Source organism: Neomonachus schauinslandi, chromosome 13 (assembly GCF_002201575.2).
Source record: "Neomonachus schauinslandi chromosome 13, ASM220157v2, whole genome shotgun sequence".
Taxonomy (NCBI): Eukaryota; Metazoa; Chordata; class Mammalia; order Carnivora; family Phocidae; genus Neomonachus; species Neomonachus schauinslandi.
In genome coordinates, this window is record NC_058415.1 from 60,579,759 (window position 1) to 60,594,722 (window position 14,964).

Below are 14,964 nucleotides of genomic sequence, written 5' to 3' on the forward strand. Positions count from 1 at the left end.
GACTCTTGGCTTTTTTTTTTCCCTCGCAACTTGTCAGGTACTGAAAATTAACACAGGAGCAAGGACATTGCTGTCAGTTTTGGTGCTCTGTTAGCCATGTTAGTAAAGAGAAAAGAGGAGGTTGAGACCAGTAGCCAAATGGAATATTGTGTTGCCCATAAATTATTTATATAGTATGTCTTCATTCATGGATAGTGTAAGTTACCTCCAGTCCTGTCAGCACATTGTCCACTTACCAGATACATAATTGGCTTGAATACTTTGAAATATTGTATTACTGGGGCACCTGGGTGGCTCAGTCAGTTACGCGTCTGCCTTTGGCTCAGGTCATGATCCCAGGGTCCTACAATTGAGTCCCTCGTGGGGCTCCCTGCTCAGCAGGGAGCCTGCTTCTCCCTCTCCCTCTGCCACAGCCACTCCCCCTGCTTGTGCTCTCTCTGTCTCGTCAAATAAAATCTTTTTAAAAAATAAATAAATAAATATTTTATTACTTTGGGCAAATAACCTATCCTTAACTGTGTTTATCTGGCTTCTTACTGCTAGCATACTCATACTAGTATATTCCCTGTAACACAAGGTAGGGAGAAGTGTGAGTATTCCTCGAAATCAAAAAAGCCCATTGTTTTTGGAAGTAGGAAGAAAAGATGATGCTTTTGACCCCATATTAGGTCATGCAGAGGGGTGATAGTAGTAGTTGAACGCCTTGTAGAGATTTATGTTCTAAAAAACTGTTTTCACTTGACACATACATGAGTCAGATTGTCGATTGCATTATTCCTTTATGTTAAAAAACTCATGAAAATGAGCACAGTTATGTATTACAGATTCACTTTTTATTCATACTGCATTTGTGTGCTTTCTTAAAAATACTGCATTTGTCCTGTCTTTATAAAACTTGAGAGTATGTTTAGACTATGAACCTGACTCATTGACACATCTGTTGAAATGCAAAATGTAAGTCATATTTTCAAATCTGAAATATGTGTAAAAATTCATCAGAATGAAGTACAGAGGGATGGGAGATGGGAGTGAGAAGAAAGAATGCAGACCCAGGCTTTAGAATTCCAGATAGGTGGTCCATGAATTATATAGGGAGGGTAGAAACAAGTTTCTGAACAACAATCATGGCAAAGAAATCTTGGACTACCAAAGAGATGGCCAGGCACCATCTCTTTTTTTTTTTTTTTTTTTTAAAGATTTTATTTATTTATTTGAGAGAGAGAATGAGATAGAGACAGAGAGCAGGAGAGGGAGGAGGGTCAGAGGGAGAAGCAGACTCCCCGCCAAGCAGAGAGCCCGATGCAGGACTTGATCCCGGGACTCCAGGATCATGACCTGAGCCGAAGGCAGTCGCCTATCCAACTGAGCCACCCAGGCGCCCCAGGCAACATCTCTTTTTAAGTAGTTTTTAAGTAGCAGCCTGGAATGACTTGACTGTCTTCTGTTCCTATCCTCAGAATCTAGTGAGGGTTTTTACTACTAGGAATGAAACCCTGATGGATCACCTGCCTGAATCAACTCTGATATTTCCAGAGTTGGAATTTAATTGCACAGTTCTTTGGCAGTATCAAATAAGCATTAATTTTTGTGTATTCTTATTTGAGTTATAGAAGGATGAAATTTTCATTACAGTATTCAATTACAGATCTCCATGTTTTAAAGAGCATAATTTTAAAGATTAAAAAGGAATTTTTTTTATTATGAATGCCATGGAGTTAGAGTTTACGTTTAGAATGTTGAGGTCTTTCTGATGAAAGTACAGATACCTGTTGAATTGAGTTCTGACTCATGAATTCTTTTGTAGGTGATCTTTGCAGAGCTGTTTCAGCTTCCAGCACCACCGCACATTGATGTGATGTACACAACACTGCTCATCGAGCTGTGCAAACTTCAGCCTGGCTCTCTACCCCAAGTTGTATCCTTCCCTTTGCTTTTAAACTTAATCTCTTTGGCCTGGCTTTAAAAGACTATTAAATATTTCTTACTGGGTTTAAATCACTTCCTGGAAAGTTTGGCCATTTCTTCAAAAGTTAAACATACGTGTAAACATACGTTAAACACAATCCAGCCATTCCACTCTTAGGTATTTACCTAATGGAAATGAAAGCACATTTCCCTACAGAGATTTGGGCATTAATGTTCATAGAAACTTTATAATAACCCCAAATGAGGCAATCCAAATATCCATCAATATATGAATGAATATACAAATTTGTCATATCTGTACAATAGAATACTACTCAGGAATAAAAAGGAACAAATTTTTGGTGCAGGCAGCAACTTGAATGAATTGCAAAATAAGTATGCTGAATAAAAGTTGCCAAACAAATAAGAATTTATACTCTATGATTTCATTTACACAAAATTCTAGAAAATGCAAAGTAATCCAGTGACAACAGACCAATATTTGCTTGCAGACACAGGGGAGGAGGGGGAGAAAGGATTCCGAAGGAGCGTGGGGAAGTTCAGAGTAGAGGTGATGTATATATTCACTGTGTTTATTTCACGGGTGTATGCAGGTCAGATTTATTGTATATCATTGGTAACTTACTCAAAGCTGTTTTTAAAAAAATCAATTATATGAGAAGATGCCCAGCATTATTAGTCATTATACAGACTTCTAAAAAATGTTATTTTTTTTATCACAACTTATTTTGAAGAAGGATGGAGAGTAGTTTTCCTTATCCTCAAATTCACAGCTTGCACAGGCAACTGAAATGTTATACATGCGTTTGGACACGATGAACACTACATGTGTGGACAGGTACAGTAATTGCCTTATTTCTGTACTGATGGCTAGCAGCTTCTCCTCCCTGTGCTGTATAAAAGAATTGGATCAGTAAAACATTTGCCTTTTTAGAATTTCTAAGTTGATTTTTCTTTCTTGCCTCCCCAAAATAATCCTCTATATAATAATAAAACTCACAATGTAACATTATACTTTCTAGTACAACTTCCAATATGAAATGATGGCCATGCTGAGGTTTTCTTTAATTTCATTCATTGTTTACTTGTTTGGTGCTTTGGTATAATTATACTTTTTCCTTTGTAACTGGGTATGTAAGCCTTTAAAATAGGCTTTATACTAACTATCCCCTATGCAGAAGCAGAGTCTAATACTGTATACTTATGTATAAATATGTATTATGTGTGTATTTTTGTTTATAGATAGTATTTGCTTCTAAAATAATTAGCTTCTGCATAACTACAGCTTGAAGACTCAGTTTATACCAAAGACCATATTGGATTGTTAGAGGTGTGGTAATTGCATGCCCACTGTCTTCTTTGGGGGCAGGCCTGGATACCACCTTCATCAGCTGGTATTCTTTCTTACCTCTGTCAGTTTCCCAAATCAGATTGGGACAGGTACTGAACATTTCTCCAATTACCATGATCTTTCATGTCCATTGTTCAGATTGCATATCTGAACTTTATCAGTAAGCACTACTCTATGTCAGACCTATTATCCTGAGTAATTTCAGTGATTGCAATTACAGATCTGTGAGGGACATGCTTTAAGAAAGCGTCTTCTGATTTTTCTCCCAGTCTAATTAGTAAAACTAGGAGTTGTGTTGGACATCACATTTATGCCATTTGAAATTCAGGAAATACATATTGGGCTCTTACAAATTTCACAGCATTATACTGTATACTAAGGTGATTTACATCATAGATCAGATGTATTTTTAGGGGGAAAAGAGATGTATATTTTGTCTGTGGTGAAAAGGGTATAGTGTGGTAATGAGAGACTATGGCTCTGCCGCTTATAAAATGTTTTATCTGCAGTTCCTTTAATCTTTTGCCTCTGTTACATTGTCAGTGAAATGGGGGAAGATAGTACATTACTTGAAAATTGTGAGATTTCAACTATATACGTGTGTGTGTGTAACGTACAGACATACACGCACGTGTGTATACGTAGTGCCTGCCACAAAACAGGCACTCATCAGATCTGTTATTCATTTAAAAAGGATAGTTCTATTACAACGAGTGAAATAGGGGACTGTTATTTTGGGGGAGAAGATGAATTAAAAGATTTGCAGAGAAAAGGGTAAGTGACAGCAGAAGATACAGCTTTGGTAGGGGGATATGATTTTCATTTAACTCTATAAAATAGGGTTTTATTTGTCTGAAAGATTATATAAGTTCCTGTTACAAACTGCAACCATTCATCCTTTTCTGTCTCCCCCCACCGCCTGCCCACTTCTCTCTATAGGTTTATTAATTGGTTTTCCCATCATCTAAGTAACTTCCAGTTCCGCTGGAGCTGGGAAGATTGGTAAGTTGTCGTACGTTTTATTTTTCCTTTCTCTGCAGTCTATCATAATAAAGAAAACTAAATATTTAAAGCTATAACATAAATACAATCTTCTACACAGTCTGAAATACTTACTTTTGGTATACATGTGTGTGTGTGTGTGTGTGTAAATGAAATAATTTAGGTACAGGGAAACTCATTGTAGCTAAGTACACATTAGGTATAAGTGCAGATTATGTGTAAGAACTTATACAACTACCATTTTCTCATTAGGTCAGATTGTCTTACTCAAGATCCTGAAAGTCCCAAACCAAAGTTTGTAAGAGAAGTTCTAGAAAAATGTATGAGGTAAGTTAGTTCTTTGTGTTTTCTCCTTAGCTTAGTTCTCCTCATTTCTATGGAGGGGGATTGTTCTCTTCTTTGTATGTGTGATGTATGTCCAGAATATCATTTTTTACATCCAAGTACCTGCCTCTCTTCCCTTTCAGTTTTTAGTCAAGACATAGGCTTAAAAAATGAAGCAGCCATGCCATCTGGATTCTGTGGGAATTAGGCCAGTGTTTTTTTGTCAAATGTACTTTGAAATAATTTCACATTTCAGGAAAGTTGCCAAAATAGTGCAAAGAACTCTGTATCCTGTTCATTTAGATTCCCTAGTTATTAACACTTCACCACACTTGTTCAGATGTTCACTTCTTTTTCCCTCCTGTATGTATACTCCCATCACGTTGGTCTTCTCCTAAGCCCTCTGAAAACAAGCTGTAGATGTGATGGCCCATGTCCTTTAACAGTCCGCTGTATCTTTCCTCAAAGCAAAGACGCTGCTAAGTGGCCCACATGCAGCCCTCCAGATTAGGAAAGCGGCTGCGGTGCAGGAGTGTGGCCACCCAGCCTGCAGACGAAACCTTGCCAGCCGTCACGATAATGTCTTTTCCTTTTCTGGGCCGGAGTCCTCTCCAGGAGTACGAGGGTAGCATTTAGGTGTCACTCTCTTCCCATTCCTCACTTGACCAGTTACTCTTTGCTGTCTTTCGTGTTTTAAAGAATCTAGGCCTTTCTTTCTTGAGTCGCCCCCAAGTGTGCTCCTAACCAGACTCAGGACTTACATGGTTGATAGTCTTCCCCGTGCATCGCGTCAGGAGGCCCAGGAGCCCTGCCCCTGGAAATGTTGCCCCTTGGTCACCTGGTCATGTCCGTGTCTGCCAGGCTTCTCCACCTTAAATTCACCATTTTTCCCTTTGTAATTGATTAATATTTTGTGGGAGATATCCTGAGATTATACTCCTTTTCTGCATCAAACGTCTACTGACAGCTGCTACTTTTATCTGCTACCACTATGATGATTGCCAAGTAATGATTCTCTTTTTTCATTTTTTCTCTGCATTTATTAATTGGCATTCTGTAAGAAAGCACTATCCTTTTTAGCCCATTTATTTATTTATTCCTGTGTTTATATATCTGTAGGGACTAATGGATTTCTGTTTCCTTCAGTGAGTTATAATCTCTTGCTGTCATTAATTTTGATGCCTAAGTTGTCCCTGATTTGTTTATTGGGGAGCCCCTTGTGCCTCCTGTGTCCTTTTTTCCCTCTCTTAATATCCCCCTCCATTCATTAAGCACTTCCTTATTTTTGGCATAAGCTGTCCCAGACCCAACTTGTGTTTCCTTGCCCCTCCCCTGGAATCATCTATTCACAGAGCCCACATTTCGTTTCTTTTCCTTTCTTTTCTTTTTTCTTTTCAAGATTTTTTTTATTTGGGAGGGAGCACGCGCGCATGCTTGCATGTGTGCACGAGCAAGCACAAGCAAGGGGGAGGGGCAGCGGGAGGAGAAGCAGGCTCCCCACTGAGCAGGGGGCCCGATGTGGGGCTCAATCCCAGGACCCTGCGACCATGACCTGAGGCAAAACCAAGAGTCTGACACTCAACCGACTGAGCCACCCAGGCGCCCCTCACAGAGCCCAAGTTCCTAATAGTGGAGTATGGTATTTAGGGACCAAGATCTGGACACTTGATGTGCTCATTGCTCTTGGGATGGACAAAGATAGTATATACATTTATGCACACAGACACACATACATAACTTTTCATATCCACCTAGGTGTGTGTATCCCTCCAGCTCTACCTCATTGTTTTCTAGCCTTCCCCTTGCCATGATTTCTAAATACCTTTTCAGGCAGTAGGAAACTTGGCTCCCGTTAGCCTTGATATACGTTTATTTGCTACAACATAATCAGTCTCCCCATCATGGAGTCTCCTCTGCCCCACCCTACCCCAGTGCCACTCCACGTCCTTGGTCACCAGGCTTGTAGACCCACCGGCCCACACCTCACTGTGAACCAGTAAGTTTTGAAGAAGGCCTTAGTTTCAGTATGCTATCATAGACAAAAGCTTAAAGGACTTGTTTTCCCCTTTGGCTTCTGGGCTGTCAGCTGAGTCCAGGGCATTAGAGATGGGACTCTCCTGGTAAGTTAGAGGTACCAAAGAGGGGAACTGATGAACGGTATTTTCTGAGGGTCTTATTTGTATTGTAGGTTGTCTTATCATCAGCGTATATTAGATATTGTTCCTCCTACCTTCTCAGCTCTATGTCCTGCAAACCCAACCTGCATTTACAAGTACGGAGATGAAAGTAGCAGTAAGTAACACAATATAGTTCATTCCATTGTCTTTTAAAAGTACCAACACCAGTATTCTCTGAAGTCAGTTATTTAAGGTGGAGAAAGTGAACTTTTTCTTTTCTTGGGTTTATATTTTGTGTTTGAAAGGTGATCTATACTAGTCACTGTTACTTTGTTTGCCCTGTCATTTTGAAGATTCATGATTTACTTAGTTATTATTGGTTTGTAATTTTTTTCTTAATATTGTTTATGTTACAGCCATGACATTATTTTAAATACGCTGCTAAGTACAGCAAGTTGAATGTGGAGCCAGAACTTATTAAGATGAGAGTGTATCTGTCAGGGCAGTAGAGAGGATCTGAATTATCACGTGATACCAGTTCAGGTGTGGGAACATAGGTGCACATAGACTGTATTTTGACCAGCAATATGCCTCTAGAAGTAAATTCTTAAATACGGTTTTTTCACTTTTTGGTTACCTCATGTCTGAGATTATGCTGTGAATCAGAGGGCCTATCCTGTGATATGCCATTTTGTGCTTTATGTTTAAGGAAGATAAGGGGTTGTACATTGGTGATCACTGGCAGAGAGTTAGGTGCAGAGGTTTTCCACGTTAGTCTTTGCAGATGGCACTGCACATGGCTCCTCCGTGGGCCTCCCACTTCATGGTGTGTGGCACTTCTTACATCTTGAAAGTCACTCATCTCCCTTGCCTTCTGCGCCCCTGGTTCTCCAACTCCACCTCACACTACACCTGTTCTCCTTGAAGTAAACTCAGTTGGTCCCAATGCTGAGTACATCTGCTGTGTCACTATGTCACTTAATCCTTAAGACAACTCAGAGAATCAATGTGTTTATTAGACCAGTTTTACAATGAGGAAGATCTTCAAAGAGGTGAAGCCAGAGTGAGATGGTTTCCGAGTGGTAGAGCCCCAACTCACGTCCAGCCTTACTAAGCGAGCAGCTTCGCTCTTCCCGCTGTGCTTTCCTGCCAGAGCAAAGCTTGTCGCGGCAGCGCTTGTACGCGCTGAGTCTTTTTTTTTTTTTTAAAGATTTTATTTATTTATTTGACAGAGAGAGAGATAGCGAGAGCAGGAACACAAGCAGGGGGAGTGGGAGAGCGAGAAGCAGGCTTCCTGCCGAGCAGGGAGCCTGATGTGGGACTCGATCCCAGGACCCTGGGATCATGACCTGAGCCGAAGGCAGACGCTTAACGACTGAGCCACCCAGGCGCCCCGCGCTGAGTCTTGAGCTCTGCCTTATCCTGGCCCAGAGAACCGTAAAGTCGTCGTTGATAGCAACAGCTCAAACTTTTGTTGAACGTTGAGTTTTCTTTATTCCCGTAGAAGCAGCTGAGCCTAACAGTTAAAGCCCTCATAACAGTTGTCCCTACAATGTTATTTGTCACTTCTTCCCAAGTGGACCCCTGCTCCAGCCAGGCCACTTCCTGTTTTATTTATTCCGGGCTCATGGTTCTTGGTTTTGCCTTTATTTGTGCCATTAACCTCGGTCTGGAAAGCCCTTTTTCTCACCAGTTCCTGTGCTCTCTCCAGGGTCTGGCCCAAGCTCCTCTTCTGTAAATACTAAAGTTTAGCAAGCCAGTTTTGTGTTGCTCTGGCTACTTTGTTTGTGACTATCTTGGTTCCCCCACTACAACGTAGACCCTTTAGTGACAGGTTTCTCTTTTTCTTCACTTTTCTCTCTTACTTTAAAGTAAAAGCACACAGCACATGGGACCTATTGTAATTGACTTCATTCAAAATGCTTAGCAACTCCTGTTCTATGTCAGGATTGTCTTTTTATTTGTTACCCCTTTGTCTGCCTTACATTAAAAGATTTGCAGTTGCTCTGGTGATGCCATACACTATACATTAGTGCAGATTTTATACAATAAGGACTCAACAGATAATAACTAATAGTAAATACATGGAGTCACAGCATATGAGCATCTGGCTTATACAGATTCAAGTGTATGGCCTAAGCAAAAGACAAAAGCAAATCTATCAAATTGGCAGCCTTTCCCTGTTCAAACTCAAACTTCACTATCCTAGGGAAAAGGAGGAAGAAGGGGCACTGACCAAAATGAAAGAAATACATTGAGTCTCAGCTTTTTAGCTTAATAAAAGCCCAGGGATTTGAGGACTGTCAAAGGACAGTCATAGAAGTTTAAGTTTCTTGGTTATTTAACTATTTACAAGAACAATCTTAAAACTTGATCTACCCTCTTCCCCATTCTGTGCTTAGATTCTCTTCCTGGACATTCAGTTGCCCTCTGTTTAGCTGTTGCCTTTAAAAGTAAAGCAACCAATGATGAAATCTTCAGCATTCTGAAAGATGTACCAAATCCTAACCAGGATGATGATGACGGTAAGGGAATTAAGTACTTCTTCAGTGGAACTATGTATAGGCCAGGTTAAAGCATAAATATAAAGCATAATGTCAGTTCCTCTTAAGTCTCAATGGATGCTCCTAACCAGTGGCCTGTTCAGTGTGTCAGTGGTTCCTAAAACCCAGCTACTCTCCCTTATGTAAAAAGAGATCCTCACCTCCCTGTGACACAGCTTACATTCAGTTTAGAAACTAAACACAAAGGAAAATATGCTCTTACCGTTTAGAGATTTTTAAACATTCCCTGTTTTCACTTTAGAGAGGTTCCTGACTGGGAGGACTTCGTGAATTATAAAGTTGGATTTTTCACCAATTTTTAAACTATTACAATAATAATGTTTAATACATACTGAGTATGTACCATGTAATTCCAACCAAAATCCCTAGGTTTTTCTCTGGGCGAGAGTGGGAAAATAGGCAAAATGATTTGTAAGTTTATCTGATCAGTAAATGAACAAGACAAAAAATGATGAGAGGGACTTGTCTTTTATCACATATTAAAAGATATCTTGAAAACTACAGTAACTAAAACAATGTGATACTGGCACCAAAAGAGACAAATCTGTAAAACAGATGAAAAGTCTACCGGGACAACTGGGTGACATTTCGGGGGAAAATTTTTTTTGTTAGACGTGTACATAAGGACACATGCCATAGTAAACGACTTCATCAAAATAAAACATGAATGGCCCTTGGGTTATTTATTACTAGGATTTTGTTTGGATTTTTCTAAGAAATTTGTATTATGATAGAAAATATATTTAGAAAGCATATGTTGAAATGATGGTCGTAAATTTGGACATTGTCAGACATCTTAAGACTTAGACTTAACTGTTAAGTGTTTACTGAATTATTTTATTAATGTATTATTTGCCACCATACAGAGAGATATGAACAAGGAAGTTTATGTGGCATTTGTAAAAGAAATGGATCATATAAAAGAATTAGGGAAACAATCCCAAAAAACTAAGAATTAATATTATGCTTAGTTTTATATTTTGAGTATTTGAAATCAGCAATGGTCTTTTTTGTTTCATTAGTATTCAAAGACATGACTGACATGTCTGACTTGCTTGGATGTGAGCATGCCATCCACCTAGCTCCAGGTGATGGACCAAGGAATTGCTCTACTTATATTTTCTAGCTGTCTTACTGTGGAATATTTTTCAGATGAAGGATTCAGCTTTAACCCTTTGAAAATAGAGGTCTTTGTACAGACTCTGCTACACTTGGCAGCCAAATCATTCAGCCACTCCTTTAGTGCTCTTGCAAAGTAAGTGCAATAAGAACATATACTCTGTTTTGAGGGTTTGGCACGTTGCTTGGTGCATACCAGTGATACAGTAATCTTTAGCTAAAATGGTTGAATGTGAAGATCTTAGTATTGTCCTGTATTTTAATACAATGGTTCTGGTTTGTAGTAGCTAACACCCTGTTTGGCTCCTGTCAGTCCGTGTGGACCGTTTGCCTATATACATGGCAGGTACATTTTTTCATGTGTACTTTTAGAGAAACTAGTGAGAAACCTGGGTCCGTAGGACAATCATATATATAGTCAAGAAGCTCCCACCCTGTCTAAACCTCTTCCTAAAGTAAGGTAAGCAGAAATGAGAGCCAACTACATTTTGGGGAGTCACCCAAAGATTGACACCTGTAGACAGAGCTTTCTACCACCTCAGACAATGCAGAAGAAGGAAGAGCATACAGATACTCCTGCAGCGGAGCGGAGAAACCAGGTCTCTACTGCAGGGTGCCCGCGGACAGTGCAGTCAGGCTACTGCTTCACCTGCGTTCAGAGACCGCTCCCTAGCCCTCACCTGTTCTTAGGTACACGGGAAACTGGGGTCCTAGGCTGATGGTGGTATATTGAAAATCTCTTTTAAGATTTTGTCACAAATTTCATACAGACCATGAATTCTTAATCATACCTTTTACATCCTTAATGGTTAACATTCAGTTACTTTGTATTTATGTATTACACTGTAAACTGAGTAGCATCAAAAAGGCCTTGAAAAACTTAAAATCCTTAATGAATAAGTTTATCTGTGGTATTTTTACCCCCACTGTCAAAAGGTTTCATGAAGTCTTCAAAACCCTGGCTGAGAGTGATGAAGGAAAGTTACATGTTCTAAGAGTTATGTTTGAGGTCTGGAGGAACCATCCACAGGTAAAAATTGTAATTGGACTATATAGGTATAAAAATAAGGCAGTTAATGCCATTGTGTTAAAACATGAAGTTTGAGTCTGTCTGTAGAATGGTTTTAAACTCTGTAGTTTTTTTCATGCTGTAGAAGTCATGGTATTTGATTCATTCATTAAAGAGCAAGTGTTATATGATCAACACATTTTAAATTTGTAGTAAGAATACTTGTTGCTTGGAAGAGTCTACCTCTTGGGTTAGGAAATAGTTATCAAGTCTACCCAATTTCTACAAACCAGCTTTGAGGCTTTCTCAAACCTCAATTACTGTTTTCATACTATATGTTTTAAAGAGGCATTAAAGTAATTGTGAATATATTAACACTTTTTTTTATAATGAAACATTCTTAGATTTTTTAATTTAAGGATTCAGCGGAGTTTGTATGTTTTGTATTCTCTAATATTTTCAAAAAATTTTAGGTGTTAACCACTAACAGTTTTTCTTTTCGCTCCATCTTAACTGGCGTTACAGTTCTCTTACTTTTTTATAGTAAGTACCAGAGCCAAACAGAGTGCAGAATAAATCTTAAGACCTAATGATTGAATTAATCCGTTCCATAACCACTGAAAATGAATTTCAGACTTTCTATTTTGGTTTTGTAGCCGTGGGATTTTTGTGGCTTCCGTGTAAGTGTGATTTACCCTAATGGTTCTTTTCTCATTGTAGATGATTGCTGTATTAGTAGATAAGATGATCCGTACACAGATTGTTGACTGTGCTGCAGTGGCAAATTGGATCTTCTCTTCAGAACTGTCTCGAGACTTTACTAGGTAAGTGTGGATTATTTTACAAAGTTTGTATTCTCTAAGAATCCGTTTATATTTGGTCTCATGCATGAGCTCCAAATTCTGGTTCAGACATCGTTAATATACCAATGGTCCGATCTGGTAGAATTGGACTTGGCAAAAGATTCCTGGACAATGCGAATACACAGCCAGGCAGTTTTGCAGTGCCTCTTAAGGACACACATGTAAATTGAATTAGGACCCAGCCAGAGAAGCAGAATTGCTGATAAAGGATCCAGACTTGGGAGAGAAGATCAGGCTGTGTGTCAGGGTCTGAACTAGACAGTGGGTCGCAGGGAAGAGTTCCAGCTCAACTGGGGACCTGGAATGCATAGCAGGAGTTAGGAGAAACCAAAGTCACAGTAGATTAAGTATACATCATGGAGGGATTGAGGAAAAGTCTGGTGGACAACTGAGTGCCCATGGGGAAGGGAGGTGTCTCACGTCAGTCACGAAAAACCTAGATTTAATGCAGGAGATTCATTCTAGACCCATTTCCCCTACAGGAAGGGACTTTTCATTAAGCTTAGTTCTTACTCATGGAGTCCACAGGCTTTCTAACTGATTGGGACTGGAACAGGAGTTGATTCAAAACAGGAAATAAAGGAATATTGCTTATAAGGATATAAAAATCCACCACAGCCTTTATCCTCTTCATTGTATTCGGTATTGCAGAGGACACTGGTCTGAAATGAACTGAATCCTTAGGGTGCAAGGGTATGATCTAAAGTTATCATATCAACCAGATTGGCGTTCATAAATGAAGGCAACAACATTTCTCAGATTTGCAAACTCTCAGAAAATTGACCACCCAGGTTATCTGGTAGCCATTATCCTGAGTGACTTAATGTTTGCAACTCATTTCAACCTCACCCCACACTATAGAGTGGGTTACATTATCTGTATTTTACAAAATAGGAAAGTGTTGCAGAGTGCTTAAGTAGCTTGTCCAAAGTCACAACTAAGTACAGAGTCAGAATTCAAACACAGGCATTCTTGAACGGATAAAGGGCTCAAAAGCTCCATCTGTTCTTGAACCCTAAGCTCAAGTATTCCTAACTCTGCAGAGCCTTCCCTGACCACCCTTTCCAGAGCTGAAGTATTCTGCTCTTATGCCCTGTCCACTAATGCACTAGACTTTGAGTTTGATGACTAAGCTGTTTTATTATCTTCCACTGAAACTGCCATCATCCAAGTCAAAATGTATAGAGGGAAGTCCTCTTCTGCACTGTATCTTGGGGTTAGGAAGAACTAACTAGTTTGTAGATGGACATAGTTAAAGACGCTGCTTCAAAAAAGAAACCATTTATGCAACAAACTTTTTAAAGCACCTACAAGGTGATCCTGCTTGAGCAATTTGCTGATAAAGAAGCGGACATATATTTATCTCATTCTTAAAAGCCCAGCAGTTGATAGCTATTGTGAACTAGTAAGTTCCTTAAATGTTCCAGAGAATTGGCTGAATGTATGCTATAGTTAAGTAGCATAAAGGATGTGAAATGAGCCTCAGATTCGGTTTCCATTTTGAGACAACTCCAATACATGATGTTTAAATTTAAAAGAGAGGGGTGCCTGGGTGCCTCAGATGGTTAAGCGTCTGCCTTCGGCTCAGGTCATGATCCCAGGGTTCTGGGATCGAGCCCCGCATCAGGTTCCCTGCTCGGCGGGAAGCCTGCTTCTCCCTCTCCCTCTCCCCCTGCTTGTGTTCCCTCTCTCGCTGTGTCTCTGTCAAATAAATAAAATCTTTAAAAATAAATAAATAAATTTAGAAGAGAGAAAATATATTTTTGTTCCTAATGTACATATTTTTTTCTGGTTTGCCATTTCACTTCATTGAGTTATGTACACATACCTTTTATGCGTGTCTAGAAGGGGATGGAAATAAAAATGACAAGGACCCAGTACTGCCTTCCAGGAAGCTCACCTGAGTATAATGGGTAGAGACAGATGTTTGCACAATTTATAATACAAAAAAAATTTTAAGTCTTGCTGGAGAAATGACTAATTCTGCCTACTAAAGAGTGGAAGACCTTCAGCATGAGTAGATTATAAAAGTTGAGAGATCTTGTTTTCTGTAAGTGTACTTGAACATACAGTAACTAAATGCTGTGTTACTTTAAGATTATTTGTTTGGGAAATCTTGCACTCCACAATTCGTAAGATGAACAAACACGTTCTCAAAATCCAGAAAGAGCTGGAAGAAGCGAAAGAAAAACTTGCAAGGCAACACAAACGGGTAAGTCTAAATGTCGATTCATAAATGGTCAAAGAAACTATGCCAGAAACTCTTAAAAATATTCAAAGTTCATTACCTTGATAGGAACTTCTTTTTTCTGAGGCCAAATTATGCAGACTGTTGTAGAAGCAGAGGGAGAGGAAGGACCTGGGGGGGTGTTGCTCCCTGCTGCTACACTGTGTGATGAACCTGGAAAGAAGCCACAAACCTGGCTTTTCCATAGTTCTCTCTGGATCCATGTCATGTTTGCCCTTCCCAAAAGGGAAAGCAGAGAAGGAAAGAGGACACTTGTATTTCTCAGGGAGAACACTGTGTACCACTTCCCCCCTACTGTGGGGAGGGATGGGCAGTCCTTCCCCGGTTTACAGAATACTTGTCCTATCACTGAGTATGGTTAGCCATTTTGGGGGGAAGCAGTGAGCTGCATTCCACAATTTTACATAATAGTACTCCTAGTATTCTTCATGACAGGATTTT

At 39.6% G+C, this 14,964-nt stretch overlaps 1 protein-coding gene across 3 annotated transcripts in view; it reads left to right on the forward strand.

The window, feature by feature from the left end:
• The window catches only part of NCBP1 (nuclear cap binding protein subunit 1), a 38,440-nt gene that overhangs the window by 20,073 nt on the left and 3,403 nt on the right, over nt 1–14,964 (forward strand). For all 3 annotated transcript variants that reach the window (XM_021691734.2, XM_021691733.2, XM_021691732.2), the window contains 10 exons: nt 1,805–1,915; nt 2,700–2,764; nt 4,217–4,279; nt 4,532–4,606; nt 6,792–6,895; nt 9,123–9,245; nt 10,437–10,539; nt 11,340–11,433; nt 12,133–12,236; nt 14,373–14,487. In XM_021691734.2, coding sequence (XP_021547409.1) covers nt 1,805–1,915; nt 2,700–2,764; nt 4,217–4,279; nt 4,532–4,606; nt 6,792–6,895; nt 9,123–9,245; nt 10,437–10,539; nt 11,340–11,433; nt 12,133–12,236; nt 14,373–14,487 — 957 coding nt within the window. The remainder of the gene's footprint in view (nt 1–1,804; nt 1,916–2,699; nt 2,765–4,216; nt 4,280–4,531; nt 4,607–6,791; nt 6,896–9,122; nt 9,246–10,436; nt 10,540–11,339; nt 11,434–12,132; nt 12,237–14,372; nt 14,488–14,964) is intronic.